This window comes from Bolinopsis microptera, chromosome 1 (genome assembly GCF_026151205.1).
Source record: "Bolinopsis microptera isolate Bmic1 chromosome 1, MBARI_Bmic_1.0, whole genome shotgun sequence".
NCBI classification, from domain to species: Eukaryota; Metazoa; Ctenophora; class Tentaculata; order Lobata; family Bolinopsidae; genus Bolinopsis; species Bolinopsis microptera.
In genome coordinates, this window is record NC_087072.1 from 21,217,686 (window position 1) to 21,242,690 (window position 25,005).

At 37.1% G+C, this 25,005-nt stretch overlaps 1 protein-coding gene across 9 annotated transcripts in view; it reads left to right on the forward strand.

Moving 5' to 3' along the window:
* Window positions 1–2,196: 2,196 nt before the first annotated feature.
* LOC134823755 (cGMP-dependent protein kinase 1-like) overlaps window positions 2,197–25,005 on the forward strand; it is a 53,707-nt gene continuing 30,898 nt past the window's right edge. For 2 of the 9 annotated variants that reach the window (XM_063835326.1, XM_063835357.1), the window contains exons 1-2: window positions 2,197–2,251; window positions 2,431–2,503. In XM_063835326.1, the coding sequence (XP_063691396.1) occupies window positions 2,437–2,503 (67 nt within the window). In that variant the 5' untranslated portion in view covers window positions 2,197–2,251; window positions 2,431–2,436. Of the gene's footprint in view, window positions 2,252–2,430; window positions 2,504–6,296; window positions 6,365–9,849; window positions 9,857–13,133; window positions 13,300–15,827; window positions 15,961–18,458; window positions 18,508–25,005 lie in introns of those variants that run through there. The other 7 variants (XM_063835392.1, XM_063835425.1, XM_063835373.1 and 4 more) reach the window with 6 other exon arrangements.

Below are 25,005 nucleotides of genomic sequence, written 5' to 3' on the forward strand. Positions count from 1 at the left end.
CCGATATATACGTTTTCCGTCCCCGTCCAAGTTAGTGCTACCCGATTTTACAAACACCCTTGTTTTAAACTCTTACCCATGCCCGAGACGTAACTTTTGTTTGAAATGACGATCATATCAATATGTTTATTAAAGGAGTCGTTCGTGCTTTTCAAAAATGTCATGCAAATATTGATTGTCTTTTTTAATCATTCAGATGATCTTTGATGTTAAGATGGTATGGTACTTTTCGTACGTTCGATTAAAAAGTGGTTGAAAAGATCATGCTTGATTAATACTATGTTTGGTCGATCCTATTTATGTATTCTACTCTAGCTATGTGTAGGTTTCATTTTTAGCTTTTAAGTAATTATTAAAGTGGAAGAATTAAGAAGCCCCAAATTGTATTGACCTTATATGGTATAGATCAGTCGCCATTCTAATAGTTATATGATTCCATTTTGATTTAATACAAAATAAATTTAAGTCTGAATTAAACCTGATACAGAATGTTAGTAAATACTATAGATAAAACTCATGACCTCTTCTAATTGATTGGTTTTAGACAGTTTTCAGAGAGGAATTTAGGGCTTCCAACCGTGGAAGGGAAGATGTTTGAAAGAGGATCACTTAAGACTCCAGGCCGTATCGGTATAGTGGCCGTATATTTGCCAAACCTTATCTCCTAATTTCCAGTTTATATTTTAATAACACCTTAATCGCTGTAACTGTAAGAATGAGATACATTTATCCTTCATTTTTAGTTAACTTTGATTTGAACTTAACTTTGAAGGTTGAATGTTGTAAGTAAATAAATACTGAAGCTATGAATTTCAAAATGAGTTCCACGGAACTAATTTTGCAATTCATAGCTTCAGTATTTATACACTTATAGCATTTAATCAGGCAGTTTAACAGGCGAGATTAGTTTCGTTAGTAGCATATCTGTCACACTAGTCGACACAACTTGTTATACAGCCAGGAAACGCTAATTCGTCGAATCTATGTGATCTACATTTGAAGTGAGATGTATCTCAGTTTACGAACATGTTCATGCATCTCCCGCTCTTAACTCGCCGTTTGTCGCGTCTATCTGATATTTCTTTCCAAATCCAGTTTAGTTAGGGCAAGCATGTCCATATTTGTAAAATTTTAAGATGAATCCGATACATCGCCTATCCTCAAAAACTCTTTGCTGTGCCAATAGAGAGATTGTACAAAGTTAATCACAAAAGCTCAGTCTCTGAATGATTCACATCACCCGTACGCCACCCACCGAGATCTGACAGCTTAATAACTTAAGGGATAAAGATTCTCAATAAAATAACTGCAGTCGCTAGGAATTAGACACGTTTTCGTCCAGAGTTTTGAGCTATTCTTATTCGATATTTCTTTATGTACATTTTTCAGGCACTACTCAAGCACTCTCGGACGATAGATCCCAAAGATAAAAACTTTGTACAACATATACACTTTTATTAACAAATGTTCAATCTCGAAAGCAACAAAAGTTTTAATTTGATGAAGGTCGGTCAACGTAGTAATATATTATAGTTCATGAAGGACTTAAATTATATGTTTACATTTAAACTATAAATTATATATATATATATTTAAATTATAAATTAAAAGCTCGAATTATAGTGAGTTCTCTGTAGTTAAACCCACGCAAGAGGCATACCATCTGGGTTATGGACAAATGAAGCCAGTTTTGGGAATAATTAAATTCATTAATCCTTATGTGATTATGTAATTGTAATGTTGTCGGCACAGTGGCATTTTGTAACCGATGGTTGCTTGTTAGTTTTGTAACAATGGTTGCTATGGTTACATTCTGTTTTGTCTCATTCTAAACGTCTCTTTTATTAGGTATAAGCCATCTTGAGCAAGTTCTAGTACAATTTTTGCTAGCGTCAACAGTGCTCAAGGGATATTCAACGTGCACATTTGGAATTAACATTGTCACACGCAATGTACACCATGCTTCGTTCCCAGACAAATACAAATTTTGGTGCCTCGAACTTATTAATACTTTGAGGTATTCTGTTTTGGAGCGAGTAATTGTGAGATTATGTTTCTTGACTTCGTACTTGCTGTTTTAATTTGTCAAATAAATGTTTGTTGTTATGTCATTGAATTTTAAAAGCTGAAATGTTCTGTCAAACGAATTTTTGTTGTTACTTCATTGAATTTAAAAAGCTGAAATCCTCTAGAATGGTTTTTGACGAGAACCCCAAAGGATGATGGTGCGGCGAAGAACGAATTAGTATCGGTGAGTGAAGATATGATTTAAAAAACATAGCGGAATATTGGAAATTGGCTTGCAGGGATGAGGGGTGGGGTTGCAACTCATAAAAGTCTAAATTGTAAATATGCTGAGTCATAATGTACCACTACTATATTTCCCACCTGTTCGAAAACTTGTTCAAAACTTATACTGATAAATTTCAGAATAAGATGGGCTGTAGCCAGTCTAGAAATGCCAAGTACAAACCCCAACAAGATCAGGACCCTAATGATCCAGGTAACGCTTGGTAACAATATCATTTTACTATTTTTGCCGAGTTTTTGGGGCGGTTTCTTAAAAAAACCCATGGCCATAGTACGTTTTTAACAACAAATTACTTTTCTTAATAGTAAATTAACAGAAGTAAGAGGCTCTCAGGGTCTGTGTAAAGATAACATACAACAACATATTGTAACTATATAACGAGACGTAAATACTTGTTTAAACGACACCGAATTAGAAATCACAATTATATAGAAAATTAGGAAAGTTATATTTGACAGGTTCTCAGACTTCTAAGTTAAAGAGCCAAGCGGTATTAATAGTTGGAATTCCACTTCTTCACTGTGCAATTAATTTGTAACTTCAGTTTCTTTAACATTTTGCTGTGAGTTAGTTGGTCAGATTGTTATACTTGAGATAACTGAGCTAGCTAGGTTGCAATTCGCACCGTGGACTGCTCTAGCGAGTGAGATTCAGGTCCACTTAACCATGATGGAAACAGGGCTATAACTCCTGTATTTTACCTAAGGTATTATACCAGTGCCGGACAGACGTTACCTGGTAGTAGTAACGTTACCTAGTAGTAGTAGTAGTAACGTTACCTAGTAGTAGTAGTAACGTTACCTAGTAGTAGTAGGTAACGTTACCTAGTAGTACTAGTAGTAGGTAACGTTACCTAGCTGTAGTAGTAGGTAACGTTACCTAGTAGTAGTAGTAATGTTACCTAGTAGTAGTAGGTAACGTTACCTAGTAGTAGTAGGTAACGTTACCTAGTAGTAGTAGTAACGTTACCTAGTAGTAGTAGGTAACGTGTGTCCGACACTGTTATTAGTATATAACGCTATAGAAACCACAAAGCGTTAACCGTATGTGATGGTACCTATTGGTCGCTAGTGGAGGCAGTAAAATGCCCATTCGATAACTCGACAGGTAGGTATAGGATATCTTTTAGTATTCACCAGTGTATAGCATGCACTATGCATTTGTAAATCCTACTATTCTACTATTCACAAGTTCAACATATGCATTACAGAGCTACTTTTAAAGCTCGAATCTTCTGTTGTAACACTCTATAAAATCCGGTACTAAGCACCGAGACCAGATATATGGGGCCATGTTCACTAAGTTAATTAATTAAGCTACGTAAGCATGCTGATACGTCAAAGAGGCGTGTTAAAGGGTGCTAGATATAATGAGATGAAACTAACTAGAAGTTGTGGCATTAGCACGACATTAAGCTAACCTCATAGAAGAGCATATTAGGGAAACTGGGAATTATAATGCAGAAATTATCGATAATAAAATGGATGATTATCGATTTAATACGTACATCGAGCACTGGCCAGATTGAATTGTTAGCTCCTTATGTTATTTGGAGGACCACAAAAGATAAGCTCATCAGAAGTCTGCTCACTTATGAGGTTCTATCCTACTTTACCACTAGGCACTACAACTTTACTGTTTACTAGCAGTAGTTATCTTCTAATTTTACTGATATATTTATATAATATATACCAACAAACAAGGCTTCCCATTCATTATTCGGGGAGTGGGGCCTCTCAGTCTGCCATATACCATGTGCCTTAGTGTCTCATGATGCAGCAGACAAGTTGCCACCACCATCCCCAAATGAGTATCAGATTGACGCTACTGAGTACCGTACTAGTAGCACAGTCAATAGTCACGTTTAATTTCGTGTGCTATGCCGATATTACTATTACAGTAAACCCCGATTTACCGCGGACTTTGGGAAAGGAAAAACTCGCGGTAAATTGGGGTTTGCAGTAGATCGGGGTTTTGTTTTTCGGGTTCAAATCTGTTTAAAGAAGGGTGGGTAAGGCTTTACTTAAGCTTTACTTAAGCCAATTGAGATCCATAAAAGGGATATTTTTTGATAATCTTAGATAGCTCAGTAATTCAATAGCTCATATCAAAATATTGGAAATTAAATTCAATTGTTGCTGCCTTTGATTAAAAACTGTATCTGTTGTTGAAATCGGATCAGATCATTTCTCATGTAGCGCGAACCTATTCTTCTCAAACCCAGCTGTGCTAAAAGTAAAAATTTGTTTGGCGAATTTTGAAGAAAAATTCGAGGGAAGAGAAATACCCGCGATAAATCCGGGATTCCGGTGAATCGTTGCGCGGTAAATCGAGATTTTACTGTACATGAAAACGAGACCAATAATCGTTCACAAACCTGTCTGCAAAGTGTCTGTCTGTCTGAGAGCACGTGTCTGTTTGTCGAACGCACGTGGGCACTGGGCCTAACACGCGCACCGCCCAACTTGCAGTGTCGTACAAATGCAGGGTTAGAGAACAGTTACAAATTCCGGGAGGTCTGGTTAGTTGTAATTTTACTGCTGTACCCTGTGGTAGTTTTACAATACTCTCCGTTGTAATTATACAGCTGATCGTTCTGACAATGTTAATTCCTTTTCTATCCTTGATCTTGTTACTTTGTTACTGCAGTAAACAGTTTGAGTCGGCACACACTCGTAGGGGGTTATAAGTCAGTCAAGAAGCTTATCAATTCAACATATTCAAGGGCTAGCACCTACATTAATTTTTAGTCTTCGTTAGTCTCGCATGGACAATGAACATGATGTGAAATAAAAGGGATGCAGGAGGGAGAAGGGGAAATGGTGGAGGGGAGAGGACTTTAATCCACACCACTTTGAGCATGTGTATCCTACCAATCTGAGCATCTTACCATGGCCTCAACATACTTTGGACCACGATTTTATCAAGCTTCAATGTTATAGTCGTTCATTATTTGATGAAAGTTTCAAATCAAATCATGGCCCTCCTCCTAGGGGATAAGTTCGGCAGTTTACAGATCACATGCCATAAGACAAATGTCTTAATGTCAAACACATTGCTTCACTACCGTATAGTAGGGAACCCCCGAACCAGTTACCGAAATAGTTGCTAGGTGATCACCCTAATAACTAAAATAGTTGCTAGGTGATCACCCTAATAACTAAAATAATTTCTAGGTGATCACCTTAGTTAAAGTAACCAACATAGTTGCTTGTTGATCACCTTAGTTAAAGTAACCAACATAGTTGCTTGTTGATCACCCTAGTAAGTAGTAACCAACATAGTTGCTGCTTGATCACCCTAGTAAGTAGTAACCAACATAGTTGCTAGGTGATCACCTTAGTTAAAGTAACCAACATAGTTGCTGCTTGATCACCCTAGTAAGTAGTAACTAAAATAGTTGCTAGGTAATCACCTTAGTTAAAGTAACCGACATAGTTGCTGGTTGATCAACAGAACAGCAGGAACTCTGCTGTATTTTTAACTGTCACTCAATCTGTGACTTGCGCTGCTTGATACGATTCTTTAACTAGAATTAACTTTTGTAATGTATAGACTTACTCTCTTGCATTAGTAAATATTTTCTCTTATCTTTAGTAGTGCACTTGTTTGACAGTCCTTTTTGGCGACAAACAAAATGAAACACCATCGCTACAACACCAGCTTAGCTACATATAACGGGGTTTCTACGAACTAGCAGGCTTCAGCCCCCGCCGGTCACCCTATAAGGCTGTATAATCCACTCAATATGCAGATTTATTATTCACCCGAAACCCTATTTCACGAGAGTAATTCAGCATGTAATTAAGAAACCTCTCGTTAAAAGTTCTGGTCATTTCATAAAGTATCCTTGAATATCGTGCATATTTTATCCTTACTCCTTCATATTCTGCTGTATTTTTTACTTGAAAAACTTGTTTTTTTTACAACAGCTTAACAATTGAATCCAAAAAGCAACATCAGCTATGTTTTCTTTGTGATTTCCTCACGCTGCAACAAACTTGCACAGCAAAAGAATCGCGATGTCTTTCAGAACCTCCATTTTCAACGACCGTAAGTGAACTTTTTTATTATTCTACTATTAGATCGAGGTGAAAAACTTTACTGAAGGTGATAATTTAACAATCAAGCTTGATTTAAAGTTAAAGAAAGTACTATCACATTTAGTAGAGGCAACAGTTAATCTTATTGTTAAATTATAACTTTAGACAGGATCTATCGTTTTCAGAATTACAGTATCTTTTATATGTGTTATGACTACCATGACCATGTTCAAGGATGCTTCGACTGATAAGAGTTTTAATCACATCATATATGGAATAATACCCAATGCCACAAATAATTAACATATAGGATCATACTGGTCAGGGTCTCGTGCTGGTCAGGGTTCGCTTGATGACTTAGTACACTAAACTGTTGTCCTAATCGCCGCATTGAGCCGATCTTGCAGACAATACCTTGCTATAACTGGCTATTATTGGCTATACCTTGCTATAACTGTATTTATATTTCTTTATCTTTTTAAACCTGCTCATTCAGAGAAATGAGACCATATGATGACCACCACGGATTGTAAATCGAACAGCAAAATATGTTCGTATCAACAAAATATCTACTTTTATCTCCATACCTACTCGATATCATCCGTCACCCAAACAATTGCAAATAATTTGACCAACATTTTCGTGCTAACATTTCTTGAACCCATCGCTATTGACGTTAGGCATTACGTCCGTCATTGGCACAGTACCAGTATGATAGCGCAGCTCTAAACAATATTATCGTTATTCGTTACCCTAACCATGTGCTCACTCGTCAGTGATAAATTCTAGTAAACTCAAATTAACTTTGATAGGAATCAGCTATATTCCCCCAAATGGTTAGTTTTTCATCATCGAATCACCAGAAAAACGTGAGCTGAGTTGGCAATGGTAATGATTTAACAATTGCTAATTGTCTCGTTTTCACTGGTTCAGTACATATGACAACGGAGCAGGAAACAACTCATTACACAAATTACCAGCACTGTTGTATGTGAATTAGCTGGACAATTTCAACGAGAACTGTATTGTTATTATAGACCACTACTACAGTTCCGTGAAACATGTAATGTGTTTTCTTTTCTTTTTTCAAACATAGTACATAACAATTTTCTTATTATATGAACTGTAATTAATCAATTATAGATTATCGTGTTTTCTTTTTGTACTTATTTTTAATGCTTGTAAGAGTTTGCAACCGTCTAAAATTGCGATTAAGCTTTTTATGCTGGATTTTACGTTCGTATGTAACGGAAGGCTAAGTAAGGCCCCAAGCCGTCTCAAGCACAAAGAATTGGAGAATGGAGATAATAAATTCCGACAAAAGCTCACAACAAAATACAAATGAACTGATTGGCGATCATGTGTGTCGGTAAGCGGCAGAGTCATAAATAGAAAATACAGATCTCTTTATTTCCTCATTCCAGCGTAATAATTAATGGAAGCATTAGAAGAATCGAACTTGATCTACAACACGTGTAAACTTAGGATTGAATAATTAGGATATGCGAATTTACCCTGCCGTTCGTGGAGGAATTGTATTTGTCGAATTTACGCGCTGTTATGTGGCCGATCAAAGAATAAAAAAATTTTAATAACAGCATTCACTATGTAACTATATGTTACTGTCACCAAGATGCAGTTGGGCCTAACCAGCTAGGCCTAACTGCATTTTGGTGAGCTAAATGCCATTAGTTTATCTATGTACATCAAGAAAATATATAGCAAAAAATGGAAAGGAACTGACGAAAATCAGATACACGATGGGAGAGATCAAAACTATCACTTAACTTCAATCTTGCTTAAAATATGGAGCGGTACTGATTCATCAGCCTAATGATCAAGCTCCAGAGGTTGAGTAATGAGTACCTTAAGAACAACAAATTTAGTCTACCATAAATTTAGTCAAACTTTTGACTAAAATTGTTGTAAACCAAATTTCATGCTCATTTAGTCTGAAGACTAAATTTTTCGGCGACTAATTTTAAAGCAGACTCTGCTTTAAAGTTTGACTAAATTTATGGTAGACTCAATTTTTCGTTCTTAAGGTATGCCGTTTCACCAAAATGACTCACCCAGCCACCCATCAATCATCAGATGGTAATGTAGTTCAGTGGTGATCCTCGCTTTTTGTAAACACTTAACTATGCATTATGCAAGTATGCAGTAGCTGGCTTTAGATAAATAAATTGGGCCGAGGAAACTGGTAGTATCAGTATCACCTCAAAACGTCAAGAATTAAAGCAATCATCCACATTATTAAAATCATATCTGCTCGAGTAACTTACTTAAGTTACTTTTAAATTGTCTAGACTGTGAATGACTCCAAGATCGACGTTGATTGATCAGGAGAGATGATTACTTGAAAGATATCATAACTAGAACCCCCATTTTGCTGAAATGGTTTATATTTTGAGCAGAATTTGATCAGCTCCCTATTTTGACCGCTTTTTCCACTTATCAAGGCATATCTTATATTCAAGTTCAACTGTCACTATCAGATTAACCAAACTACCTCACACGTGTTTTGTTTATTTACGACAACATTGCACAAAATCACTAGTGTCCAGCTTACAGAGTATCGTTCATCAAGTGGAGACGTCTGTAGCAAGTGAAATGTGAATGGTAGTTGATAATGGCGTGCAGTTTTCGCCTACAAAAGTGAGCACACTTAAGGTAAACATGTCAAAAGTGGCCCTAACTAGTTAATTTTGCCAATAACAAAATTGGGCATATGTTGGGCAATATTAACGCAGATCTTGAATTAATAGAAATACCTTTACCTTAGGTGAAGATCGGCATGAGATCACAAATTTCCTGATTATGAACAAGTAAAACCATTCTATTCTTTTGTTATCTAAAACGATGCTCCATTCATTGCAGAAATTTTCGACTGCGTACATTTTCGTCGGATTTTGCCACAAATACTTTTAGCAAAGGTATGTTCATACTGCACATATCGGATCACGATTTAATCTATAACATCAGTCTAAAGTCTATACTAAACGTCTAAACGTCTGTAAAACAAAAAGGCGCATCATGTGCAGATTATTAAATTATTAGAAAGTATCCTCATAGAATGATCAACGAGACTTATGCACGTGTTATCATGAAATAGAATGTAGTATTATAGTAGCCAGTCCACAACCTGGCTCCATACTATGAAGGACTCGTTTTAATTCTAAATGAAAAGAATGCTATTACTACTACTAGTCTAGAAGTCTACTAGTACTAGTAATCGAGTCTACCTAATACATGTACTTTTCTATCTAAGTTATAATATAAGTAGAATGCAATGATCATCACGGCTTTTATACTCTTTATATCATTATACTATTTATCGTTTCGTGAATTGCACTTGTTTTCCACACGTTATGTGGTGTAGATTGATAGATTAAAATTTGATTATATCTGTATTATTTGATAAATAAAAAAACTCTACCCTTAGTGTAAAAAATAAAAATGTAACGTTTATACAACTGACTATGTACCAAATAATTTGAGCTAGCTTGATGGAGTTAGTGTTACGAATTTTTCGTGCTGTTCCAGACGTGATTCTTCATTGCATTTCTCATTACAATGAGTAAACAGTAAAAGTGTGTGGGCATTGGCTACAAATACCAGAAATACGAGTTATCTCCTACTAAACATTATAGAGAAATTGTGGCGCTTGCTTTTTTCAAGTCGGTCAATAATTACCGTCACGCATGCACATATTTTTCAAACTTTGGATTGTTTTCTTATAACTTGATTTTTCATGCTCAGTTCACTTTTCTCAGCACATTTTAGTTCGCCTAATCTTATTAATATTACAAACTTCACAAATCAATTGCATGTCCTACAAGATTTTTGAAATTTAGTATCAGACTAGTCATTTTATCAATTACATGGTTGGTTGTTAAATCTGTTGAAAAGACGATAGAAAAGTACTATATTTGGCCAATATAAATGTGGATTCTCTCCACCTTCAAAAATAATTAATCAGAAATAAATGCCACACCTATGACGTATAAATATAATTATAGAGTAGCTTGTTGTACCGAATATGGTACCATTTATCGTTGTTTTATAACTGACTTTTCAACCATTCAATCAACCTATAAAGTCAGATGTACGTCACTATCTCAAGATTTGACCTATTAATAGCTATTTAATATTTATGCACGGGAAATTTTTATATATAATAAAACTTGCACCAAATTTGACAAAATTTGTTTTGAAATTTTTGAGCACTCGACTGCAAGATAAGATTTGAAGTTGTTGCTTATGTGTATTTTTGAAAACTTTACCTCGCCCCTTTTTGTCCTAGAAAAGAATTAGCGGAAAATGTAAACCATGTAAGCCATGCTCAAGTCGGAATATATTATTAGAACTGTGCCGGAGTCAGCTCTGCAAATCAATCACATACTAGATGGAGGAGTGTAACTTTCTGGGCCTCTTATTGAAATTCTATGAATAGTTCTAAAGTTGTGTCAGATGTACCGCCCAGAACAGTAATGTCGTAGGTAAGATCAAAGATTTTCAAACAAGATGTGATAGAGTTGAGTTCATTGCTCTTTGTAAGGTAGAGTCCAAACCGTAATACACAGGTCATCTACTGTGCAATACCGTGTGAAGGAGAGAGAAGGAGGAGGAGGGAGGAGGAGGGAGGTGAGGTGTGAGACATTAGTCTATGTGTTGATAAGGAGGGGCCCCTCTACCAGCAGCCGCCGTCCCTCACCAGGGAGAGACAGTTAATATACACTGTACTATAATAACTGCACTGTAGAAGTGATTAACGGTATAAGAAGAGCGACAGCTGGCTGCTTTTGTTGGCATTGTATTCCTCCTACTCCGTTGTCTCTTGTCATTGGTGTGATGACGACCATGACATTGTTCCTCTGTTTGTACTTCGTTTACTTGTCATTTTGTAGGTTTAAAAGCGGTTTGATTTTTCGGGATTAACGCATTATGTATAGTTTTTTATCAGCAAGAAATACACTTTACAGATTAATATACGATAAATTTCATCAACTGAAACTTACAATGGTCGTGGAGGGAGGGTTTGAAAAACCCTCTAACTTCGTAAAATTTTTTGATAACGTTTTACCGTTTAACAGTCTGTTTTCTTGAACTGACACTTGTTTTACTTTTACCCCTCTTACTATTTTTCCAATCAACATTTTTTTAATTTCTTCAAAAAACGCAATTCCCTCCTACAAATATATCGTTTCATTCTGCGAACAGATCAATCAAGTATTACAATCGGGTGCGGAAATGTTCCAAAATTCCACTATGGTGTGAACATCTTTAATAATTTACCTTGTCTGCTCCGCTGCCGTGATCTATTCGACACCTGTAAAAATAAACATCACAACACGAAAAATAGGAGCATCATTATATAAATAAATAAATTCTAACATTTATTAAACGCCTTGACATTAAACATATGTTAAAGATATACCGAAAAATGACACTTTTAAGTCATGTCATTCAAGCGAGACTGGAAATATCAAAATTATACACTTAGATATCGGCTCAGAAAACATTAATAAATATTCGGAATATTATTAATAACTATCAGCAAGAAAATTCATCAATGGACGTAAAATGATAAATTGATTTCCAGATAACTGCTCGCAACATCTATAGCTATAAACAAATACATGAGTTCTGTAGTTCACAGTTCACACGCACTGCATTTTACTAAAAGTCATCAATTCCTCACCAAGTTCTAACTTCAACATCAAATTGTTGGAATACTTGTAAATTGTAAGGAGACACCGTACCTCACAGAGATACAGATGATTCTCTACTTTGCGTTTAAATGAAATGAATTGTCAATTAATTCAGTTGCTTTTATTTGAACGATCAGGATTCATATAATCATATAATTGGCTTTTATTTTCTCCGCATTCCATGAAATTTGGTGTCATTGGTTCTACTTACTAGGATCTGCTTTTTGTCTTGATATGTCGCTGTACTACCTTTTATTTCATACCTACAATACATTGTAAGGTTTCTGCTGTTACTTAGAGTTAGATTAGTGTGGTTTATCATAAAACTTTTGTTCAATTTACACATTTGCTCACATTACTCACAGTCAGCCGCTATGACATGGTTACCACCTTCTTTGTGTTGTTGGTTAATGATATGAGCGGGATATAAATACCTCATTTCATTTCATAAATGATCGATTAATTTAGAATAGAGGCAGTTCATAGTAAACCAACTTCAGCAGTGGAACTTCATTGCGCTTCGAACCGTCAGCCCCTGGAAATCATTTGATAGTACCGTAAAATCCAAATCTTTTACTTTTTTAAAAATGCTCCGCCAATCTATGACAGGATATAATTTCCATAATGAAATATCACACGTCTGGTACCGGTTGTTGTTCAAACCCACAATGCACTGGTAGGATATGCCTAATTACTTGTTAGTCGTTATATTGTAACCTTGTAACAAACCGTGTGGTATTAAAACGTGCCAACTATGAAAACTTAATAAAATATAATTACACGTGACATCACACTAACTCTACTGTTCCACTGTCCACATTCAAACTGAAAAGCCGTAGTTACACAATAGACTCTGCGTCATGAACGACACAACTTCCTACATATCACATACAACTTATGTTTGGGCACTTATTTTCGCTTTAATTGTTGTCGTATATTTCCTTTCGCTTTTGTTTCTGCTTATTTCTCGATCATCAGTGTTAAAACTTAAATACTAACTAATAACTAAAAGTTTGATGGTTTAATCATATTAATGTTTCGCCGCACTTCACGTAACAAATTCCCAGCAAATGCTGATATATCAACAATAACCCTGGAAGCCATATCTTTACGTCAACTGCTGTACACACGAAGAACACAACAACAATGTCACTGAAGAAAGGGAACTCCACAAAGATCCCAACCACCAACAAGAAACTCCCTAAACTGCCAAAACTACCTGAAAGTTCAAGTAAGTTCTTTTGAGTGACACATAGGGAGACAGATTGGACAAAGTTTTAGTGATATTTCTATTTTCGATGACAAGGAGTCGTTGTACTTAAACCACCTAATTACTGGTCAGATTACATTAATTAACGTAAGGATTCAATCTGTTCTTTTGGAGATAAACCATTTAACATCGGCGCCATCCGTGGTACAAAAAACACCGCGATTTACGATTCTATTTGCCCACAGTTAGCCAGTAAGAATAGTCACGTAATATTATGGACGGATTGAATGATTATAATCGATCTATTTACAAATATAAATCAAGTTTTAATAATTTCATCACAACTTTATCACGATTATACCGGATTTCATTCCTTTGGCAGATGCTAATCTTTCGACCCTGACTCGGAATACGATTGCGATTACGATCAATAGAAATAACATTTTATAAAATTGATATTTCTGTTAACCGATGAAATGGCCTACCATTGGATCAATGAATTATTTACAGGCCATTCATAAACTTTACATAATTAGTCTCAGAAACACGTCACATGTAATCACGCTTATTATATAAACCCTTTTTTATTTGCCGCTACAGATTTCATCAGCTTTCCTCCGCTCGCAATCTTCTCACAATTGGTGACATTTGCTCTCCTGTGTCAGATAGTATAGTTATAAAAGTGCGACTGGGGACTACAGGCCCATCTCGGGTATCAGATATGATGCCACCTGAGCCTGCTGACCAGTGCTGATCTGTGCCAGGTATCAGGTGTCACCTCTCTCTCCCCACCCCTCCAGGGGAACCAGTGACTTGCAGTTCTCACTAGATATTATTGTGTTCTAGATGTTAGGTGGTTGTCCACTTTTTCCGTCTCTTACATTTTGAGAAGTAAAATAAAGAACTGAGTGTTGGCGCTGTTTGGTGCTAGGTTACTCAAAAGCTGTGGTACTGCCAGCAGCGGGTGTGCTGGTTGCCATGGTGACCAGTCTCTCTGACAGGGAACGTTAACTTAGTTCGTGCTTAGTTAATAGCAGGTCAACAGCTAGGTGTTCAGTACCAATAGTTGCTAGGTTACCACTATACTGGACCACCAAAAGTTGCTAGGTTACCACTATACTGGACCACCAATAGTTGCTAGGTTACCACTATACTGGACCACCAATAGTTGCTAGGTTACTACTATATTAGACCACTACTAGTTGCTAGGTGTTCAGTACCACTAATTGCTAGGTTACCACTATAACCAACATGCTGAATGCGAGACTTGTCAACAGTGCTGTCAACTCCTGCATTCCTCTACACAAACCCTAACAGAATAGTTTTCATATTGCGTATCATACTAAGTTCTTATATTGCACGCTTTATCTAATTTTTTACTTTAAATAACGTATAAACTGCTTAAATCTCATATTTCACGTACCAGACGGAATTTTAAGTTTTCACTTCGCGTACTCTATTATTCTACTATAAACTTCCTTTTCTCGAAAGATTTTATTGTAATATCGATATTGAAATTACCGAAAACTGAAAAATGATTCAAAAGTTGTGATATTCGCATTTTTGGGTTCATTTTAGCTTCATTCAGTTTTAAAACTTGAAAACTTTGTAGTACGAGCAGATAATTTAAAATCTCGAAGCAATTTCAAGATTTGCTAATTTTAATTATAATTTTAATTATATTATAACATTAGCTAAGTTGTCATCATAATTCATACTATACACGTAGGTGTGCCACTTTTAACATAAGTTGTCAGAATTGGCCATAACTTTTAAAGTTCCCGACCTTTATGAGGCTTTTCCCTTAGTAGTTCATAACTCAGCTGACACCTCTATTTTACAAACACAGTTTCAAGAGTATAAGCTTGCAACTTAACAAGGGGGTTGCAGAAAATAACAGAGTATTTTTATGAGGATTGAATCAATGTAGGGAGCCGAGTATTGGCATGCTCCAGCACATGAATACATATTATAATTATATGTATAACAACTAACACGTGCACTTCTGTCGACAGTAACTTGATCCTCTCCTAATCCGGATCTCTATACTACACTTAATTGCCTCATCCACTCCTAAAATAACCGTATATTTATTTGTGCTGCCTAGATCGTTAGCGAGCTGTTGTTATATGTAATATAACTCGTAGTAAGCTTGCTACAACACCAGTGTACATCATCACCGCCTACCTCATACGCTGCTCTTTAAGGTTAATTAATTATCACTACAATTATCTTTACAATTATCTCTCTTATATACAGATTACTTTTATAGCAGTTCATTTACTTTTCAGCAGTCCAAGATACAGAGCACAGAGAGCTATATATTTTATCGTATAATATAATTGCGTAATAATCTAGCGCGTTAGTGGAGGGAATATCATCTAGTTAAATTAAATTAAAGTATATGAACTTAGTGGAACTTAAGGGGGACGTGTCTCTCAGGTGACAAAGAGAATGGGCCTCCTCTCCACTTTATCTTAGCTGTCCAGCAGAGCCCAGTAATTCATTATTCTCCTCCCCATCACGCTCTCTGATGATACCCTACCATCACAGCCTCAGTTACTCAGTTTTGTGAGTTCATATCTCTCTCGTTCGTTCCCCGTCTGTGACTCTGTTCTTTGACGATCACCCCTCTTCAATCTTCCCTCACTAGCAACATGCCTAGCAACATGCCATCTTCAGGTAAGAACTAGTTGTTCTAGGTACACTATTGTTGGTACATGCATTTTAAGAAACAGGATTTCCACTGTAAATCCGTGAAGGTGGGCTTGATTCTTCGTCTTGTCAAGGACTAAGGTCTTATCCCCAATAGTTCCCACCCAGAGTAGGCGGAGTTCCCACCCAAAGTAGGCGGAGTTCCTACTTGTTGTATATATTATCTAGACAATAGATCCGGAAACAAGCAGCCTCGACAACAACTCCTGGACCTGGTGCTCCTACAATAAGATTACGATAAATATCATATAACAAAATATAAATTAGTCAATATAGTCGAATAAAGGGCGTGATAGAGTATTACTAGTAAAGTAGTAGTTAGCTTGGCGCCCCTCTTTACCCTATCACGAGTACGTCAGTACAGCTACAAGAGCGTGTATTAAGTCTCCATATCTTGCGTTCCATTTTATCAGAGGTTGATCACTTTTCAGTTTGAATTTTAATCTCAAACACATTTTTCATTTCTGGCTTCTGCACCTTCCTGCGTATCCTCACACGATAAAACTATAAAACTATATCCTCTATTATTCGTTAATCGCCTCTTAATGTCCAGTTGGTATTTTACCCACGCAGGTTCTTGACAGTTGATTAGGAGGATCCTCTATTCTTGAATTGTCGTAGTCAGCCAAGTTCTTGATCTCCCAGTATGCCTTTTAAGTTTTAGCCGACTTTTATTTTCTGATAAAAACGGAGTTTTAACCTGTTGTTAGAAAACAGAATAGTTTTAGTAATGAACCGCACAATGATTATTTTCAGTGTGTTGGATCTTCGTATTAGATAACCTTTGTAGTTTGTATGTAAAAGGCTTTTCGTCACAGAAACCATGTTAAAGTAAGTCTAAACTGCAGACCATCCGGTAGTAGGTACGACCAGGCTGTAGCAGGTACGCCACTGCACAGCAGGTAGTAGGAACCTGATACCTGGCAGTGGGTACTATCTGACACATTCCTTTACCCTCCTCTAACAGTACAGTCACCTGACCGGCCATGTTAATAACTTAATTATAGGTGAAGTGTCCAACAACCTCAGATCCAATCTAGTTCCCCTTCTTCTAATTACAACAGACCATTATCAGATTGGTACCGGGTTGGCGTGGAAATTAGGGTTCAAGAGTGCCAGCTACCCCTTGCAAATTAGGGTTCAAGACTGCCAACTGGCTGCAGGTCGGTACCAAGATGGCGTGGAAATTAGGTGTCATGAGGTTGACAACTATATGCAGGGAGGAGGGCCTGTGGAACGCAGATAGGGGGTATGGCTGTAGAGAGGTTTTTAACTTAACTACAGAGATCAGGGTTGCAGCTGCAATACAGGAGGCTCAGGGGGTATCAATCTACGTGTGCAGCCGACTACGTTTGGCCAACTCTTTGTTATTAATATTTAATGAGCTGTGAGCACGTTCCCCGGTTCCCTGTGCAAGTTACTGACTGTAGTAGTTACTAGTTAGGGTAATAACTAATATCTGGGACAGGCCCCTTAAGTGTTAAGACAGGAGTCATTAGAATTGCAATTGCTCTCCAGTATTTATTACAGCTTCGTTATTATGGTATGAGGGGTGTTGCTGCTCACTGAGATTATAAAGCTCCATGTTAGGATGTTAGGTTGTAACTTCGTGGGTTGCTTAGCAATACTTCGTGGGTTGCTAAGCACCTCGGTGGCTGTTTATCATTCAACTTTCGACACTTAATTCTCCAAGACACGACAACCATGCCTTTTTCGCTGTCATGTTATGACGTCAATATGTTAACTCATTTGACCCCCCAAGAAGTCTTGTGAAACGCTTTCAAGCTTGCGTAACCGGGTTACTATAACCCTTCGGGGTTTTCATTTTGAAAGTTATGACTTGGCCAAACAACAGATTAGAGACGAAAAACATATGCCAAAATACCGGTAGAATAAAAATAAAAACATGAATAGTCGCAGTATGAGGTGAATAAAGTTAAGCAGATTGTTGTTACCTCAGGTTTGCCCGCTATACATACACATAACTTGTAGTTAAGATGAAAGCTGAGGGTGGGGGGCCAGTAGATGAGAATTGAATTACACCTTCAATGACAGGGTCAAAGCAGCTCATTCCATTTTCTGTGTATTCAGTACTCATAAATCAAACCTCTACAATGCAACCCCTTCTATACGACCCCTTCTATACTACCCCTTCTATACGACCCCTTCTATACGACCCCTTCTATACGACCCCTTCTATACTACCCCTTCTATACGACCCCTTCTTTACGACCCATTCTAAACGACCCCTTCTATACGAACCCTTCTGTACGACCCCTTCTATACGACCCCTTCTATAAGTATACGGTACCGGAGGGAGACAAATCAAGAAAGTGGTTTTGATTTCCCACGGAAAGGAAATTAAGTAACATACAATTTAAACATTTACATTGATAGCTCATAATTGTTTCACCGATAATACATAATTATTTCCTAATTACCTCCCCACTATATTCTATAGTCCGAATGTAATGAAGGGTAACTGCTTATGGGGCTGTAAAATGAAGCAGATAGGTTAGTGGAGATCTCTAATAGCCTTATGTCTGCTGATTAGTACTGATCAACAAAGGGAGACAGCTTATAATCAATGATCAGCTTTCATTTGTCGTGATTTATATTCCGTGTACGCATGCTTTTGATAACGATTCGTAGTCTTGCATCCGAAATTATCAAGAGTTATTTTTCGAAAAGCGATTTTGGTCAATGAGGGTCTGTTCTCTTTTATTTAACAGTAAACGTTTTCTGAGTGGTCATTAGTAACATTTTCAAACCCCCACACGTACACACAAACGTAGAGTGACACACTCACACTCACAATCACACACGATCACACACACCGCACACACACACGAACACTTACAGACCCGCACACACTCACAGACCCCCACACACTCACAGACCCCCACACACTCACAGACCCACACACACATGCTCACATCCAGGTTCAGTGTTCACTATAGGAACCCCATTCCCCAGCTACACACAAACACACGGTGCCTGCACAGAGGGAGCTACCAATGTGCTGCACACCGCCACCTGTCCTTTCCTCAGATCACAGCTAATTCTTTCCGAACCATCTCTCATTTCGTTCCAGTTAGATCCGGCCAGTTAGTTGGTGTCACGGCTGCCTTGGATACCCAGGCTGCAAACATGTTGACAACACTAGTGCCACTCCAGTTTGTTATTTGCATTCTTTCCTGGGTTTTGTCTGCCTAGATTACTAACATCCTACTCTTATACCACTAGCTTGCCGCTCTTCATTACCCAAACTTAAAACAATCAACCTGTGGTAAAGTTGGCCGAAAACGACAAGAAATGTTCAATTTTAGTTCCCTGAGGTTGATGTTCTGTATACATTTCGGACGGTATAGTGACTAGTTCGGCACTTGCTCAGTCGTCATTTAAACTTGAGTTCTGGTATAAGGACACCAACCTACTGAATATTCCAGTTCAGTTCAGTAGACGAGAAGACGTCCCTCATAACTTGGTACAACCACAATTTATCGTGATCATGGAGGAGTTATATTTACGTCTTCAGTTTACAAATAGTGAAAGATTAAAGTTCTTATAAAGCTCAACATCATTGTATATCTCGCTGTGTTGAATGGTGATCTCAGCTAGTGCGATATACTCTATTTTAGTTTATCTCGTAATCATCAACGAATAACGTTTTGCAAGATTCAAGAAAATAATGGACAAATTATGAAATGATGATCACCTGTTTATCGAAATATATAGTTGTAATTCCAGATGATTTTGTAGCTATATAAATGAATAATAGTGTACCCCAAGGCCAAGTATGAGAATAAGATAATGATAAAGGCTGTATCAGTACGTTTTACCTTCAATGATGCAGATTTAATACCCTTAGCCCCATAGTTTAAGTCCAAATACTCAAATATGGCACTGTAGATACTGAGATAGTGGCAAAGAATGTCTTTCGTTCATTTGATTACGACCCAGTAACTTGCAGATTAAATTGGAGAGTTGTTGTTAGGATGTTACTGTTGTGAGCATATTGTTACTCCCTTGTAGCTCTGTGGTATTATGAAGAGTTCTCTTAGCTCGGTTACTATTGCCACGCCCTGATTGTGATAATCATAAACGCCGTTTTGACAACTTTTAGACTGGAATTAGCTGCTAATTTGGTGTTGAGATTCTGTAATTAAGCCTCATTACCTTCTTCTCGTATTGCTGGTCGTTAATATCGAGCGATGTCAGCTGATCAGGATGTCTAAAGCTGAGAGTGCTCTTCAGTATAGGTAGTTAAATACAGACAAAATAAGAAACACACACTTAAGGTACATAAAATCAAGCCGGAACACTGAACAGACTACAGAGTTGTCTCTTCCTTGGTTCACATTTCAGGCATCTGGTGTAGGGGGCGAGTGAGATTCTGATTAAATTCCCCTAAAAGTAGGATCTAAAAATACGTATCCTAATTATTGATGTTAGACTAAGACAATAGTCACGGTGGTAGCCTAATCTTGTAATCCTTTGTGACATGAGTGTAATTCCAGCTCGATCTGGAGAGAAGGGATTATAATTACCAATTCTACAGGTCATTAGGCGGCATTTCTATAGAAACGTTTACCCATTTGTTCGCCTCTAGTCACTCAAGTCAGAGCATTTTTCAGCAATTATTGCAGTTTCTGGTCAAGGAAATCTCAACCCGTCAACATGTTTTCCTTCTTTTCCACGGTTAATAACTACAGCCACCTGCTCGTTAAATGAACCCAACTTTAACCCTAATTGTATACAGGCCAGCCCAGCACCTCACGTTTAACTAGTATGTTAAATGTAGTTATGCTCCCCGCCGAGAACTAATTCCAGCTGGATTGTACGACTTTACATGTTTAAATTGCGCCACTATAAGACCCTCGTACGTCGGCTCGTCAAGTCCTCATAGAAAAGCTATATTTTTCCAATTCCATTATAACTGGCTGGCTAGTCTTCAATATATAATATAGGGAGATCTCATTACGATTTTAAGGGCTCAAATATTTAACAACTTTGCTCTGTGTCTTGGCGCCTTACACTATTTTACTATACAACGCTTCACACTGTGCCCCATACCCCCTTATTTGAGGTATGTTGTTTGGTTGTAAAGTTGGAAATTTGGCGTACATCTTGGGTTTTTCTGTTGCCTTCACCGAGCACGATACAATGTAGTAGGAATGCACATCATGAGCGCAGGGCTACTCCGCATCACGTATCGACTCACGGAGGACATTGTTTCATTCCGGCTATTTGGGTAGGTATAAATACGTTTTATTCAGTCTACCACAAGTATTGTTCTCGCCTTTCAATGGAGCAAAATTGACCACCACACTGATGTATAGTTTCCATTGTTTCCAATTGTTTTCTTCACCTGACTTTGCCGATCTTTTCCGTCAACTTTTCGCACGCCATTCAACCGCACTTAACCTAGTCCAATTTAGGTAGCTTGTAAAAGTTGACAAATTTTTAAAGTTTGCGGTAATTTTAACATGATCTGTAAAACTTAATAGTTTTTGTTTGTTTAAACTAACATGTTAAACCTCATCTGTAAATCTAATCTATGATGCTTATAGTTATACGTCGTTCCCAAAATGTAAAACCAGCTTACCTTGAACTATCCCAATAAATTTGTCATACACAAAAGCAATAATGTTATGGATATGTAAGCTAAACATTTTTCATTCATAAGTTCAATAGGTAAACGACCATGGCTTTATATTTAATTGAATTAGGTCAGAGTTTTTGTTTTTTAAAGTCAAGAGACTTTTTCAAAAGTTAAAGTATAACTTACCTTGGAGCTCGTCATTTGCACTGTCTGCTGTTAGAGAAACACCAGTCTCTAGTCTCTACAACTGCTTACTGTATTTCTACACTTCCGCTTTGCTTTACTAAGGTCCACTCAGGTCCCATTGTCTAGCTGAAAAAAGATTTAATAACTTAATCATTGGACTAAGGTTGGTATTTTGAAGAATTATGGCCCTTTTTGGTGCATTTTTGTTCGCTTTTGAGGTGTCTTTTGCACAGGTCACTGAACGGCTAGTTGTTATGGTTACGTCCGTAAAGATATTTTACGCGGTAAAGACCATAGAGCCTTTACTTTCAGGGGCATATAATGTCCACCCACAAGAAATGAGGACGCAATACTTGCCCTCAAGTATTGCCCTCTTACTGTTTCTAGTATTATTTTGGTCAATTCCACGAATTAACAGTCTCTTGTAATAATGGTATACAGGTTCCTTTAAATACAGGGTGTACTAACACTAAGTACTTTACAGTTTACAGTATACACGAGATAGACTAATTAAACCTATTTTATTTGCAGCTTGTAGATACTGCCAAGCTGCTTAGGCAGAATCTCTGAATTTAAGCAAGACATTGTCACAGATTGTGCAGTCCAGTGTATATTAGACAGCCTTTATTTCTGGCTGTGCAATATTAATACAATTCATTATTTTGCGAAGTAAGGTTGTGATAATTCGTGAGCGTATTATAAAGGCGTGATTTATTTGTTTGAATTTCCTTGGAACTCCACTTATGACACGTTCATTTTACAACCGGTTAAATAAAATCGAGTTTTAATAAAATATCCGCGGTGTCACGGGAATACCTTATATCATCATGTCAACAGCATTCCTGGAAAATATGGTCGCATATTTAAAGTGGAGAAATTAGGTTGGAAATGGCGGAGATTTTAACAATCTGTCTAATTTTGGTCTTACTCTATTCCTATCACATCAAAATTGCTTTAAGATTGACCAAACTCGTGGAAGACTAATTATTTCGATCTTTGCTTCACTTCGATCTAGCTTCAGTAATAGTATCAAGTTGATTAATTGAAAACCTACAGTTCGAGTTATGGACAAACCAGATTAGAGAAAACAGTATCTTGTTGAAATGTACAGGTGATGGTGAACAAAACACGTTAATAAGAGCCATAGCACCAATGAGAGCCTGAATTCTGCCATCTGGAATCTGCCATCTGGATATTGTTTTGTTTTTGAAGTTCCGACACAAGTAACTCCCCGCAGTGGTCATTAGTCACTCCATTTTCAAAGTAAAAACGTAGAATTAACTGTAATGTCATGGTAACGATTTGCATAGCTTACTATTATATCCTAGTATCATATCAAGTAATTGGATTGCCAGCAATTATTGATAATATGGAAATGTGACCACCACAAATTAGTTAACTGTAGAGCAGACAGTGTGGTATTCATTTGGACATCATTTTAAATCAAATATCACTCTTAAAATAGTTATCTCTGGAGAAGATCTTAATTGATTCTGACGATCGTAATTGCTTTAAGTTTCATCGCAGTAACTGCTTTCAGCTGGCCAAGAGAACATGTTGATGTTATTGTTGTGTATAGTAGTAGTAGTAATAGTAGTAGTATTAGTTTACTATTCTTATTATTATTAATATTAAGATACAGTTTATTCTGATCAAATACAGCTTGTTTTGTTTCTGATAACGGCCACATTTTTGTTTTTACCGTTCCGTTCAACCTCTACCGATACCAAACACTCTCAAAATAAACACCGCTCTTGTACAAATAAAGTAGAGCACGTGCATGTAAGATGTATAATGTGCTCGCACGTGCAGGAGTACGTTCTTCTACCAACTACCGCGACCACAAACGTTACATGTGATGCTGCGATATATTCTTATATTAGAAGATACCATCCTCTTAGTGGTTGTACATATCGTATACTCACAGCCTGATGCAGCCACGTATTGCATTATGCACGCAGCACATTTTGGTTTAATATACAGCAAACATAAATGTAACCTACTCAGTGTATACCTATTCCTTGTCATTTGTATTGGGATACATGATCAGCTGTAATATCTTAAGTTTCCAATGTTATCTCTTTAGTAATAGCAGGGAACTGAAGATTACGGCAAATAACGTGTGTAACATACCCGATAGAATGCACTCGCGACAGAAGCCCTAGAACACGCGTTAATTGTCCTGTCCAACAACTGTACTCAATGCTTCCTTGATTTGTCACCCTCTTTACCCTGCACAGTGCACATACAAAATATGAGCTTTATTATTATCAACTTTTCCTAAATTTGCAGCAACAATACAGAAATTGGAAGTGTGAATTAGTATACAGTGTTTGTGAGACCAATACGTGAGGTAGTATTGAAACAAATGAACGGATCGGAGGTAGAAGAGAGCGATGGAAGTGGGACCTGCAAATTCAGCAGTTTCGGTAATGAGTCCATACATGTGTTCCAAATCCACTGGTTACCAGCCCAACTGGTTGCCAGCCCGACAACTTCTCATTTGTTGCCCTAATTCCACCACCAATTGCCTTGTTCCGCCTATTGATTTATTTTAGCCATCATGTGACGCTAATTTAATGTTATATACTCTAAACAGCACTAATTTTATAATGTACTAAGCCAGATCAAGAGCACGTACACTTTACAAGATATAGCATTTGAAGTTACATTTTGATCTAACAGGAAATGGTCTTGACTCCTGAAGTGGTACTCAAAGATGTGATTCGAATGTTAGGTTATTGTGTAAAACAGCTATAATTGTTTTGCAATACAATAAGATAATTTTCGCTGATTCAATCTATTTTTCGTGCTCTTACATTACATTTAATTTCATTGACACTTAGCCTAAAGTTTAAGTATTTTAATGTGCATTTGCTGTACTGAGAGTAATTATTGATGTTTTGAGTAACTTTACTTTTTGAGATCGTATGTGAATATGTTAACTAAGAATCATCTCGACAACCGTGTTACCACGACAATCGTGTTACCACGACAACAGTGTTGCCGCAGTTACAATGTCTTAATGCTTTGCTTTCTTTCAAAGATGGCACTAAATAAGGAAATAATAAGAAATTAAAACTCCGATCATTAACCATTTAATATTAGAGTATTATGAATTAGACACAACGTTAACACCTTTTATCGTTAAACTGTTACTCGGCTCAGTTGCTTAAGAGCAAAGTTCGCCGATCATCACCACTTTATCATTTGAATTATTC